The sequence below is a fragment of the Hyperolius riggenbachi genome, chromosome 3 (genome assembly GCF_040937935.1).
Source record: "Hyperolius riggenbachi isolate aHypRig1 chromosome 3, aHypRig1.pri, whole genome shotgun sequence".
In the NCBI taxonomy this organism is placed as follows: domain Eukaryota; kingdom Metazoa; phylum Chordata; class Amphibia; order Anura; family Hyperoliidae; genus Hyperolius; species Hyperolius riggenbachi.
The window spans coordinates 2,180,534-2,193,320 of NC_090648.1; the positions used below are offsets into that span (position 1 = coordinate 2,180,534).

The 12,787-nt window shown below is 57.3% G+C and overlaps 2 protein-coding genes across 3 annotated transcripts in view; one reads left to right on the forward strand and one right to left on the reverse strand.

The window, feature by feature from the left end:
- Positions 1-515: 515 nt before the first annotated feature.
- NEURL4 (neuralized E3 ubiquitin protein ligase 4) lies at positions 516-3,257 on the reverse strand. Its single transcript, XM_068271939.1, has 2 exons — positions 3,033-3,257; positions 516-914 (listed from the first exon to the last, which is right to left on the reverse strand). The coding sequence occupies exons 1-2, from the start codon at positions 3,192-3,194 to the stop codon at positions 516-518; spliced, it is 561 nt and encodes a 186-aa protein (XP_068128040.1). The 5' UTR covers positions 3,195-3,257.
- Positions 3,093-12,787, forward strand: part of GPS2 (G protein pathway suppressor 2) — a 161,687-nt gene continuing 151,992 nt past the window's right edge. For both annotated transcript variants that reach the window (XM_068273805.1, XM_068273803.1), the window contains exons 1-3: positions 3,093-3,378; positions 6,661-6,772; positions 8,647-8,756. In XM_068273805.1, coding sequence (XP_068129906.1) covers positions 6,679-6,772; positions 8,647-8,756 — 204 coding nt within the window. In that variant the 5' untranslated portion in view covers positions 3,093-3,378; positions 6,661-6,678. The remainder of the gene's footprint in view (positions 3,379-6,660; positions 6,773-8,646; positions 8,757-12,787) is intronic.

The following is a 12,787-nucleotide window of genomic DNA, read 5'->3' on the forward strand; positions in this document are numbered from 1 at the left end:
CAGGTAAGGGGACAATGATCCCCAGTGGGGTGGGGCAGCAGTATAATACCCCAGGGTACTGCAGGGGGAGGCAGATGTAGTCATCACTACAGGAAGCAAGGCTGGGGGGAGGAGGGACACTGGAGCAGAGGGCAGGTAAGGGGACAATGATCCCCAGTGAGGTGGGACAGCAGTATAATATCCCAGGGTACTGCAGGGGGAGGCAGATGTAGTCATCACTACAGGAAGCAAGGCTGGGGGGGGAGGGACACTGGAGCAGAGGGCAGGTAAGGGGACAATGATCTCCAGTGAGGTGGGGCAGCAGTATAATACCCCAGGGTACTGCAGGGGGAGGGGCAGATGTAGTCATCACTACAGGAAGCAAGGATGGGGGGGAGACACTGGAGCAGAGGGCAGGTAAGGGGACAATGATCTCCAGTGAGGTGGGGCAGCAGTATAATACCCCAGGGTACTGCAGGGGGAGGCAGATGTAGTCATCACTACAGGAAGTAAGGCTGGGGGGGAGGAGGGAAGAACTACTGACCAGAACTGTTCTCTTCTGTATCTTCCTCTTCGTCCTCTTCTGGAGGAGGTTGGCATGAAAGGACAGTTATCTGAGTGCATTTGCCGTAGAGATCCACCACAGCCCACACTCCTGGTGGAATACCAGTGGCTGCTGTCCCACAGTCTCTGCCATTCACCCACAGATGCAGCTCTCCAGACAACGTGCGCTGTACACCCACACGATCTCCTTCACCCAACTGGTCCAGATCTTGTCCATACTCCTCCATAATAGAGCGCCCATCTTCTAGCACCGAACAGCCCGACACAATCCAGGAGCCGCCCTTCAAACCAGTGGCACTGCTGGGGAAGTCCAGGAGAGATGGATCCTGTGTGGTCAGACCAATCTCCATAGAGCCGCTCCATGAGTTCATCTAGAGACAGGAACATGATGAGAACATCAGGGGACATGGGTAGGTGTTGGGGGAGGGGTTACAGGTGCAGGGGAGGGGCACAGACAGAGCAGCACAGGTGGGTAGGTGTCGGGGAGGGGTTACAGGTGCAGGGGAGGGGCACAGACAGAGCAGCACAGGTGGGTGGGTGTTGGGGAGGGGTTACAGGTGCAGGGGAGGGGCACAGATAGTAGCAGCACAGGTGGGTAGGTGTTGGGGGAGGGGTTACAGGTGTAGGGGAGGTGCAGAGACAGAGCAGCACAGGTGGGTAGGTGTTGGGGGAGGGGTTACAGGTGCAGGGGAGGGGCACAGACAGAGCAGCACAGGTGGGTGGGTGTTGGGGAGGGGTTACAGGTGCAGGGGAGGGGCACAGATAGTAGCAGCACAGGTGGGTAGGTGTTGGGGGAGGGGTTACAGGTGCAGGGGAGGGGCACAGACAGAGCAGCACAGGTGGGTAGGTGTCGGGGAGGGGTTACAGGTGCAGGGGAGGGGCACAGACAGAGCAGCACAGGTGGGTGGGTGTTGGGGAGGGGTTACAGGTGCAGGGGAGGGGCACAGATAGTAGCAGCACAGGTGGGTAGGTGTTGGGGGAGGGGTTACAGGTGTAGGGGAGGTGCAGAGACAGAGCAGCACAGGTGGGTAGGTGTTGGGGGAGGGGTTACAGGTGCAGGGGAGGGGCACGGACAGAGCAGCACAGGTGGGTGGGTGTTGGGGAGGGGCACAGATAGGAGCAGTGCAGGTGTGTGGGTGTTGGGGGAGGGGTTACATGTGCAGAGGAGGGGCACAGATAGTAGCAGCACAGGTGTGAGGGTGTTGGGGAGGGGTTACAGGTGCAGGGGAGGGGCACAGATAGTAGCAGCACAGGTAGGTAGATGTTGGGGGAGGGGTTACAGGTGCAGGGGAGGGGCACAGACAGAGCAGCACAGGTGGGTAGGTGTTGGAAAGGGGTTACAGGTGCAGGGGAGGGGCACAGACAGAGCAGCACAGGTGGGTGGGTGTTGGGGAGGGGCACAGATAGGAGCAGCGCAGGTGTGTGGGTGTTGGGGAGGGGCACAAACAGCACAGGTAAGTGTTGGGGGAGGTGTTACAGGTGCAGGGGAGGGGCACAGAGGAGCACAGGTGGGTGGGTGTTGGGGAGGAGCACAGATAGGAGCAGCACAGGTGAGTAGGTGTTGAGGGAGGGGTTACAGGTGTAGGGGAGGGGCACAGGTAGGAGCAGCACAGGGGTGATGGTGAGGGGCACAGGTAGGAGCAGCACAGGGATGATGGGGAGGGGTTACAGGTGCTGGGGGAGGGGCACAGAAAGGAGCAGCACAGGGGTGTTGGGGGAGGGTCACAGGTAGGAGCAGCACAGGGGTGTTAGGGGAGGGGCACAGGTAGGAGCAGCACAGGTGTGCTGGGGGGGGGTTACATGTGCAGAGGAGGGGCACAGATAGTAGCAGCACAGGTAGGTAGGTGTTGGGGGAAGGGTTACAGGTGCAGGGGAGGGGCATAGACAGAGCAGCATGGGTGGGTGTTGGGAAGGGGTTACATATGCAGGGGAGGGGTACAGATAGTAGCAGCACAGGTGGGTAGGTGTTTGGGGAGGGGTTACAGGTGTAGGGGAGGTGCAGAGACAGAGCAGCACAGGTGGGTGCTGGGGGAGGGGTTACATGTGCAGGGGAGGGGCATAGACAGAGCAGCACAGGTGGGTGCTGGGGGAGGGGTTACATGTGCAGGGGAGGGGTACAGATAGTAGCAGCACAGGTGGGTAGGTGTTGGGGGAGGGATTACAGGTGCATGGGAGGGGTACAGATAGTAGCAGCACAGGTGGGTAGGTGTTGAGGGAGGGGTTACAGGTGCAGAGGAGGGGCACAGATGGTAGCAGCACAGGGGTGCTGGGGGAGGGGCACAGATAGAAGCAGCACAGGGGTGATGGGGAGGGGTTACAGGTGCTGGGGGAGGGGCACAGATAGGAGCAGCACAGGGGTGATAGGGAGGGGCAGAGGTAAAAGCAGCACAGGGGTGCTGGGGGGGGGCACAGGTAGGAGCAGCACAGGGGGGGAGGGGGCACAGGTGTGTGTTAGGGGTATTGGGAGGAGGAGGAGGGGCGTAGAGCACCTTGCGGTCCAGGCGCACGGTGAAGACCTCCCCTGGGAGGAGCCTGCGGTTGCTAAGCACCAGGCCCTGGTTGAACTCCTGGGCGGGCTGCTTGCGGGTGGCGGTGCGGTTGGCATTGCTGAGAGTCACCAGCTTCCCGGTGCGGGGATGCAGCTCCGCCATGACAGCCGGGAGATGCCCGACACCCCGCACCGGAAGTCCGGCCGGGGGGGGGGGCGGAAGTGACGTCACCGAGGACGCGCCGGAAGTGTGCGGAGAGGCGGCTGTCCGCTGCTAGCTGCGCCCGGAGCCCGTCTACCCTCCTCCCTGGCCTGAGAACTCCGACTCCCCCCCTCCCCCCTCCGAGGTGCGACCCCCCCCCCCTGCCTGCCCCTCCCCCCCAATCTGCCCCTTCTCCGGGGCTTCCCTGCACTCCTCCCAGCTGCTGTCACTGCCGCCCGACTCCTCTCCCCGGGGCTTCCCTGCACTCCTCCCCCCCGCCTGTACATCAGGGCCTCTCTCCAGGACAGGGGTGGTGTGGCTGCACTTGTAAGGCGCCTGTGAGATGGGGGCCCCCGGCTGTGAGAGGATGAGAACATTGGGGGGCCCCGTGAGTTGTAGTAATGCCCCTGGAGGGACGGTCAGGTCCAGAGATATCCAGCACCTGACTTCCCTGAGCGCGGGCTGCGGAGTACAGCATGACCAGCGGAGACCCTCGCTGCTTCCCGGGGGAGACTCTCCCTCGCTGCTTCCCGGGGGAGACCCTCCCTCGCTGCTGCTTCCCGGGGGAGACCCTCCCTCACTGCTTCCCGGGGGAGACCCTCCCTCGCTGCTTCCCGGGGGAGACCCTCCCTCACTGCTGCTTCCCGGGGGAGACCCTCCCTCGCTGCTTCCCGGGGGAGACCCTCGCTGCTTCCCGGGGGAGACCCTCCCTCGCTGCTTCCCGGGGGAGACCCTCCCTCGCTGCTTCCCGGGGGAGACCCTCCCTCGCTGCTGCTTCCCGGGGGAGACCCTCCCTCGCTGCTGCTTCCCGGGGGAGACCCTCACTGCTTCCCGGGGGAGACCCTCCCTCGCTGCTTCCCGGGGGAGACCCTCGCTGCTTCCCGGGGGAGACCCTCACTGCTTCCCGGGGGAGACCCTCCCTCGCTGCTTCCCGGGGGAGACCCTCCCTCGCTGCTTCCCGGGGGAGACCCTCCCTCGCTGCTTCCCGGGGGAGACCCTCCCTCGCTGCTTCCCGGGGGAGACCCTCACTGCTTCCCGGGGGAGACCCTCACTGCTTCCCGGGGGAGACCCTCACTGCTTCCCGGGGGAGACCCTCGCTGCTTCCCAGGGGAGACCCTCCCTCGCTGCTGCTTCCCTGGAGAGACCCTCCCTCGCTGCTGCTTCCCGGGAGAGACCCTCCCTCGCTGCTGCTTCCCAGGGGAGACCCTCCCTCGCTGCTGCTTCCCGGGAGAGACCCTACCTCGCTTCTGCTTCCCTGGAGAGACCCTCCCTCGTTGCTGCTTCCCTGGAGAGACCCTCCCTCGCTGCTGCTTCCCTGGAGAGACCCTCCCTAGCTGCTGCTTCCCTGCAGAGACCCTCCCTCGCTGCTGCTTCCCTGCAGAGACCCTCCCTCGCTGCTGCTTCCCAGGGGAGAACCTCCCTCGCTTCTGCTTCCCTGGAGAGAACCTCCCTCGCTTCTGCTTCCCTGGAGAGACCCTCCCTCGCTGCTGCTTCCCTGGAGAGACCCTCCTTCGCTGCTGCTTCCCTGGAGAGACCCTCCTTCGCTGCTGCTTCCCTGGAGAGACCCTCCCTCGCTGCTGCTTCCCGGGGGACACCCTCCCTCGTTGCTGCTTCACTGGAGAGACCCTCCCTCGCTTCTGCTTCCCGGGGGACACCCTCCCTCTCTGCTGCTTCCCTGGAGAGACCCTCCCTCGCTTCTGCTTCCCAGGGGAGACCCTCCCTCGCTGCTGCTTCCCAGGAGGGACCCTCCCTCGCTGCTGCTTCCCTGGAGAGACCCTCCCTCGCTTCTGCTTCCCGGGGGACACCCTCCCTCGCTGCTGCTTCCCTGGAGAGACCCTCCCTCGCTTCTGCTTCCCTGGAGAGACCCTCCCTCGCTTCTGCTTCCCTGGAGAGACCCTCCCTCGCTTCTGCTTCCCTGGAGAGACCCTCCCTCGCTGCTGCTTCCCTGGAGAGACCCTCCCTCGCTGCTGCTTCCCGGGGGAGACCCTCCCTCGCTGCTGCTTCCCTGGAGAGACCCTCCCTCGCTGCTGCTTCCCGGGGGAGACCCTCCCTCGCTGCTGCTTCCCAGGGGAGACCCTCCCTCGCTGCTGCTTCCCTGGAGAGACCCTCCCTCGCTGCTGCTTCCCTGGAGAGACCCTCCCTCGCTTCTGCTTCCCTGGAGAGACCCTCCCTCGCTTCTGCTTCCCTGGAGAGACCCTCCCTCGCTGCTGCTTCCCTGGAGAGACCCTCCCTCGCTGCTGCTTCCCTGGAGAGACCCTCCCTCGCTGCTGCTTCCCTGGAGAGACCCTCCCTCGCTGCTGCTTCCCTGGAGAGACCCTCCCTCGCTGCTGCTTCCCTGGAGAGACCCTCCCTCGCTGCTGCTTCCCTGGAGAGACCCTCCCTCGCTGCTGCTTCCCTGGAGAGACCCTCCCTCGCTGCTGCTTCCCTGGAGAGACCCTCCCTCGCTTTTGCTTCCCTGGAGAGACCCTCCCTCGCTGCTGCTTCCCAGGGGAGACCCTCCCTCGCTGCTGCTTCCCGGGAGAGACCCTCCCTCGCTGCTGCTTCCCAGGGGAGACCCTCCCTCGCTGCTGCTTCCCAGGGGAGACCCTCCCTCGCTGCTGCTTCCCTGGAGAGACCCTCCCTCGCTGCTGCTTCCCGGGGGAGACCCTCCCTCGCTTCTGCTTCCCTGGAGAGACCCTCCCTCGCTGCTGCTTCCCAGGAGAGACCCTCCCTCGCTGCTGCTTCCCGGGGGAGACCCTCCCTCGCTGCTGCTTCCCTGGAGAGACACTCCCTCGCTGCTGCTTCCCTGGAGAGACACTCCCTCGCTGCTGCTTCCCTGGAGAGACCCTCCCTCGCTGCTGCTTCCCAGGAGAGACCCTCCCTCACCGCTGCTTCCCAGGAGAGACCCTCCCTCACTGCTGCTTCCCGGGGGAGACCCTCCCTCGCTGCTGCTTCCCTGGAGAGACCCTCCCTCGCTGCTGCTTCCCTGGAGAGACCCTCCCTCGCTGCTGCTTCCCTGGAGAGACCCTCCCTCGCTGCTGCTTCCCTGGAGAGACCCTCCCTCGCTGCTGCTTCCCGGGAGAGACCCTCCCTCGCTGCTGCTTCCCGGGAGAGACCCTCCCTCGCTGCTGCTTCCCGGGAGAGACCCTCCCTCGCTGCTGCTTCCCGGGAGAGACCCTCCCTCGCTGCTGCTTCCCGGGAGAGACCCTCCCTCGCTGCTGCTTCCCAGGGGAGACCCTCCCTCGCTGCTGCTTCCCTGGAGAGATTAGTTTCTAGTAGGTTGTAGTGAACTACTCCCTCAATGCTTCGTGCTGTAGAGGGCGCTGTAATTGGACAACTGTTCCCTATGAGGTTTCCTGCGGGATCTCCTAGACTAGCGCCCCTAAACTCTGTAGCCCCAAGTCATGTCATCCTAGGTAACATTTCTTTGTGATTGCTTCCCACACAGTGATATCTGTGGTGCACCATGCCGGCTCTTCTGGAGAGACCCAAGCTGACCAACACCATGGCCCGAGCCCTCCATCGCCACGTCATGATGGAGCGGGAGCGCAAGCGGCAAGGTGAGATGGGGTGAGGGATCGCTGTGACTAGATCCATGGTCACACTGCCGGGGGGGGGGATCACCATTACTGTAGATCCATGTTCCGGGGAGAGGGATCGCCATTACTGTAGATCCATGTTCCGGGGCGAGGGATCACCATTACTGTAGATCCATGTTCCGGGGCGAGGGATCGCCATTACTGTAGATCCATGTCCCAGGGCGAGGGATCCCCATTACTGTAGATCCATGTTCCGGGGGCGAGGGATCGCCATTACTGTAGATCCATGTTCCGGGGCGAGGGATCGCCATTACTGTAGATCCATGTTCCGGGGCGAGGGATCGCCATTACTGTAGATCCATGTCCCGGGGCGAGGGATCGCCATTACTGTAGATCCATGTCCCGGGGCGAGGGATCGCCATTACTGTAGATCCATGTCCCGGGGCGAGGGATCGCCATTACTGTAGATCCATGTCCCGGGGCGAGGGATCGCCATTACTGTAGATCCATGTCCCGGGGCGAGGGATCGCCATTACTGTAGATCCATGTCCCGGGGCGAGGGATCGCCATTACTGTAGATCCATGTTCCGGGGCGAGGGATCGCCATTACTGTAGATCCATGTTCCGGGGCGAGGGATCGCCATTACTGTAGATCCATGTCCCAGGGCGAGGGATCCCCATTACTGTAGATCCATGTTCCGGGGGCGAGGGATCGCCATTACTGTAGATCCATGTTCCGGGGCGAGGGATCGCCATTACTGTAGATCCATGTTCCGGGGCGAGGGATCGCCATTACTGTAGATCCATGTCCCGGGGCGAGGGATCGCCATTACTGTAGATCCATGTCCCGGGGCGAGGGATCGCCATTACTGTAGATCCATGTCCCGGGGCGAGGGATCGCCATTACTGTAGATCCATGTCCCGGGGCGAGGGATCGCCATTACTGTAGATCCATGTCCCGGGGCGAGGGATCGCCATTACTGTAGATCCATGTCCCGGGGCGAGGGATCGCCATTACTGTAGATCCATGTCCCGGGGCGAGGGATCGCCATTACTGTAGATCCATGTCCCGGGGCGAGGGATCGCCATTACTGTAGATCCATGTCCCGGGGCGAGGGATCGCCATTACTGTAGATCCATGTCCCGGGGCGAGGGATCGCCATTACTGTAGATCCATGTCCCGGGGCGAGGGATCGCCATTACTGTAGATCCATGTCCCGGGGCGAGGGATCGCCATTACTGTAGATCCATGTTCCGGGGGCGAGGGGTCGCCATTACTGTAGATCCATGTCCCGGGGCGAGGGATCGCCATTACTGTAGATCCATGTTCCGGGGGCGAGGGGTCGCCATTACTGTAGATCCATATTCCGGGGCGAGGGATCCCCATTACTGTAGATCCATGTCCCGGGGCGAGGGATCCCCATTACTGTAGATCCATGTCCCGGGGCGAGGGATCGCCATTACTGTAGATCCATGTTCCGGGGCGAGGGATCGCCATTACTGTAGATCCATGTTCCGGGGGGAGGGATCCCCATTACTGTAGATCCATGTCCCGGGGCGAGGGATCGCCATTACTGTAGATCCATGTTCCGGGGGCGAGGGGTCGCCATTACTGTAGATCCATGTCCCGGGGCGAGGGATCGCCATTACTGTAGATCCATGTTCCGGGGGCGAGGGGTCGCCATTACTGTAGATCCATGTTCCGGGGCGAGGGATCGCCATTACTGTAGATCCATGTCCCGGGGCGAGGGATCCCCATTACTGTAGATCCATGTCCCGGGGCGAGGGATCGCCATTACTGTAGATCCATGTTCCGGGGGCGAGGGGTCGCCATTACTGTAGATCCATGTTCCGGGGCGAGGGATGCCTGCTCACACTGTACTGCTCTCTCACAGAGGAGGAAGAGGTGGATAAGATGATGGAGCAGAAGATGAGGGATGAGCAGGAGAGGAGACGGAAGAAGGAGATGGAGGAGCGGATGTCCCTGGAGGAGACGCGAGAGCAGGTGCATTATTCTCTCACTGCACAAAGTCCATGCCAAGATTATTTTGTCTTTTTTTTTCCCTTTTAAAGCTTTATTGAAACGGAGAACATAAACAAAATAATGTAGATAAGTGCAGATAGTAATAATCCACAAAGGAGTGCAGTACATTGCTAATGCAAGATACAGCGCATAAACCTCACATGTGTGAAACGGCGAGGACAGGCAACAAGGGCAGGCAGCAAGGGCAGGCAGGCAACAAGGGCAGGCAGGCAACAAGGGCAGGCAGGCAACAAGGGCAGGCAGGCAACAAGGGCAGGCAGGCAACAAGGGCAGGCAGCAAGGGCAGGCAGCAAGGGCAGGCAGCAAGGGCAGGCAGCAAGGGCAGGCAACAAGGGCAGGCAGGCAACAAGGGCAGGCAGGCAGCAAGGGCAGGCAACAAGGGCAGGCAGGCAACAAGGGCAGGCAGGCAACAAGGGCAGGCAGCAAGGGCAGGCAGCAAGGGCAGGCAGCAAGGGCAGGCAGCAAGGGCAGGCAGGCAACAAGGGCAGGCAGGCAACAAGGGCAGGCAGGCAACAAGGGCAGGCAGGCAACAAGGGCAGGCAGGCAACAAGGGCAGGCAGGCAACAAGGGCAGGCAACAAGGACAGGCAACAAGGACAGGCAACAAGGACAGGCAACAAGGGCAGGCAACAAGGACAGGCTCCTTAAATATATAAAAAAACTAAACTCCAAATCCGATCACATGCATTCAGCTGAGTAAAAAGAAAACACAAAGAAAGTGTCTGGAAATGAAGGAATGTAAGATCTGCTATGTCTGGACAGCGGCGGAATGCCGAGACTCCGGCTGCAGCCTCCACTTCCGGGTCTCAACAACCCGCTGACGTCAGTGGAACGCAGGTGGCTGCTCAGATCTCATCGGATAGGCGGAGGACGCGCTCCGCAGATGTAAGCAGTAACTCTGACATCCATGCTTGCTGATCACCTGACACGCTGGATTACTATTGGGTTGTTTTCAATTCTGCTTTATGTTGATTGGTTAGTCCTAGTATTTAAACTTGGTGAGCGCCCCCAGTCATCGCCTGTGATGGCATTATCTTTGGCTTGTTGCTGGGTAGCGCTCACTGTATATTATTGATTCCTGTTGCCGACCAGTGCCTTGTATTTTTGACCACGGTTAACTTCTGCTTGATTCCTGTTGCTGACCATTGTCTTGCATTGACCACGTTTAAACCTTGCTGGATTCCTGTTGCCAACCTTACCTTGTACTTCAACTATGCTTTTGCATTGCCGCCTGGGTTGACCCTTGCTTGGACACGGATTTGCATGAACGCTGCCTGGACTGACTTTGGGTTGTCTTGACTATGCTACCTGTGGGAAGTTCCTATCCTGGACTCTCTAACTGTTGCCTGGAGCTCCCGGCTCTTCTGCCACTTAATCCATTGGTCTGGATAGCCTCATCCACTAGGCCTCAAGTGACTGTCTTCTTTATATATGACCACTAGCTGATTGACCGGCGTTGCCCGGGTATGTATTTGGCTGGTGTTGGCTCCGCCTACTTTTTCTAACCCTAACACACAATTACTCAATGACCAAGTTTGTGAGCTTTGCATTGTTTGGCACCAATAATTTGCATTGAAATGAAACAAATCTAATTGGCTGTGTGTGGCTCCACCCCCTTTTCTGAATTTGAACCCCAGTCACCCAATAACCAACTGTACCAGGTTTGAGGCCTGTGCCATTAACAGTGCAATATTTGTAGCAATTAAATATTCCCCTTGAAAAGCAATAGGTGAAGTTTGATTCACTTTTGTAGGCTCCACCCACTTTTCTGAATATTAATCCCAGTCACCCAGTGACCAACTGTGTAAAGTTTAAAAACCCTGCCATTAACAGAATTGCTGCAGTTTACATTTTCCCAGTGAAATTTGTATTTGTCTCCAGCCACTGATGACCCGGCGTTGCCTGTGTATGTATTTGACTGGTGTTGGCTCCGCCCATTGTCTATCCCTAACACACAAACACTCAATGACCAAGTTTGCGAGCTTTGGGGTCCTTGGCATCAATAATTTGTATATTCCCATAGAAATTAAACAAATCAGATAGGCTGTTTGTGGCTCCACCCCTCTCCAGCATTTGAACCCCAGTCACCCAATGACCAACTGTAGCAGGTTTGAGGCATCTGCTATTAACAGTGTAAAAATGGCAGCAATTTAAATATTCCACTTGAAAATCAACAGGTGAATTTTGATTGGCTATTATAGGCTCCACCCACTTCCCTGAATATTAATCTCAGTCACTCAGTGACCATCTGGGCAAAGATTGGGAACCCTGAAATAAACAGTGTAAGAAGGGCTGCAGTTTACACTTTCCCAGTGAAATTTGTTTTTGGCTCCGCCCACTTTTTGTAACCTGGACACAAAGTCACTACTCAATGCCCAAGTTTGTGAGTTTTGGGGTCCTTGGCATCAATAATTTGTATTTTCCCATGAAATGAAACAAATCTGATTAACTGTTTGTGGTTCTGTCCCTTTTCTGAATTTGAACCTCAGTGACCCAATGACCAACTGTACCAGGTTTGAGGCTTGTGCCATTAACAGTACAAGAATGGCAGCAATTTTAATATTCTCCTTGAAAAGTGACATGTGATTTTTGATAGGAATTTTTAGGCTCCACCCACTTTTCTGAATATTAATCCCAGTCACCCAGTAACCAGCTATGCTAAGTTTGAGAACCCTGCCATTAACAGTGAAGAAAGGCTGCAGTTTACAATTTCCCAGAAAAATCTATTTTTAACTCCACCCACTTTTTGTAACCTTGACACACAGTCACTACTCAATGACCAAGTTTGTGAGCTTTTGGGCTCCCGGCATCAAAATTGTGCTAATGGAAGCAGTTTATCCAGCAAAGAAATCTGGCTGTTTTTGGCTCTGCCCCTTTACTGAATTTGAACCCCAAACACTTAACGCCCGACTGTAGCAGGTTTGAGGCCTCTGCCATTAACAGTGTGAGAATGGCTGCAGTTTCAATATTCCCCTTGAAAATCAATAGGTGAATTTTGATTGGCTCTTGTAGGCTCCACCTACTTTTCCAAATATTAATCCTAGTCACCCAGTGACCAACTGTGTGAAGTTTGAGAACCCTGCCATTAACAGTGTAAGAAAAGCTGCAGTTTACATTTCCCCATGTAAAAAGTTAGTTGTTTTTGTCTCCGCCCACTATTTCTAATCTTGACATACAGTCACTTAATGACCAAGTTTATGAGCTGTGGGGTCTTTGGCATCAATAAGTTGCATTTTACCACTGAAATTAAACAAATCTGATTGGCTGTTTTGGCTGTTTTTTCCGCTCCCTTCAGAATTTAAACCCCAGTCTCCCAGTGACTGACTGTAGCAGATGTTAGGCCTCTGCCATTAAGAGTGCATGAATGGCAGCAATGTAAATATTCCCCTTGAAAATCAAAAGGTGAATTTTGATTGGCTGCTGTAGGCTCCACCCACTTTTCTGAATATTAGTCCCAGTCACCCAGTGGCCAACTGTGTCACGTTTGAGAACCCTGCCAATAACAGAATAGCTGAAATCAATCTAACAAATCTGATTGGCTGTTTGTGGCTCCACCCCTTTAGTGAATTTGGACCCCAGTCAACCAATGACTGACTGTATCAGGTTTGAGGCCTCTGCCACTAACAGTGTAAGAATGGTAGCAATGTAAATATTCCCCTTGAAAATCAATAGGTACATTTTGATTGGCTGTTGTAGGCTCCACCCACATTTCTGAATATTCATCCCAGTCACCCAGTGGCCAATTGTGTAAAGTTTGGGAACCCTGCAATGTAAAAAATGAAGTTGTTGGCACCACCCACGTTTTCTAACCTTGACATACAGTCGCTCAATCATCAAGTTTATCAGCTTTGGGGTCCTTGGTATCAATAATTTGTATATTCCCATTGAAAAACAAACAAATCTGGCTGTTTGTGGCTCCGCCCCCTTCCTGAATTTGGACCCTAGTCACCCAGTGACCAACTGTACCAGGTTTGAGGCATCTGCTATTACCAG

Bases quoted from the DNA above. Each gene is read 5' to 3' on its own strand.
- NEURL4 (XM_068271939.1), bottom strand. From the start codon at position 3,194: ATGGCGGAGCTGCATCCCCGCACCGGGAAGCTGGTGACTCTCAGCAAT. The intron at 915-3,032 runs GTGCTCTACGCC...TCCTGTCTCTAG, and splicing joins CCGTGCGCCTGGACCGCAAG to ATGAACTCATGGAGCGGCTC.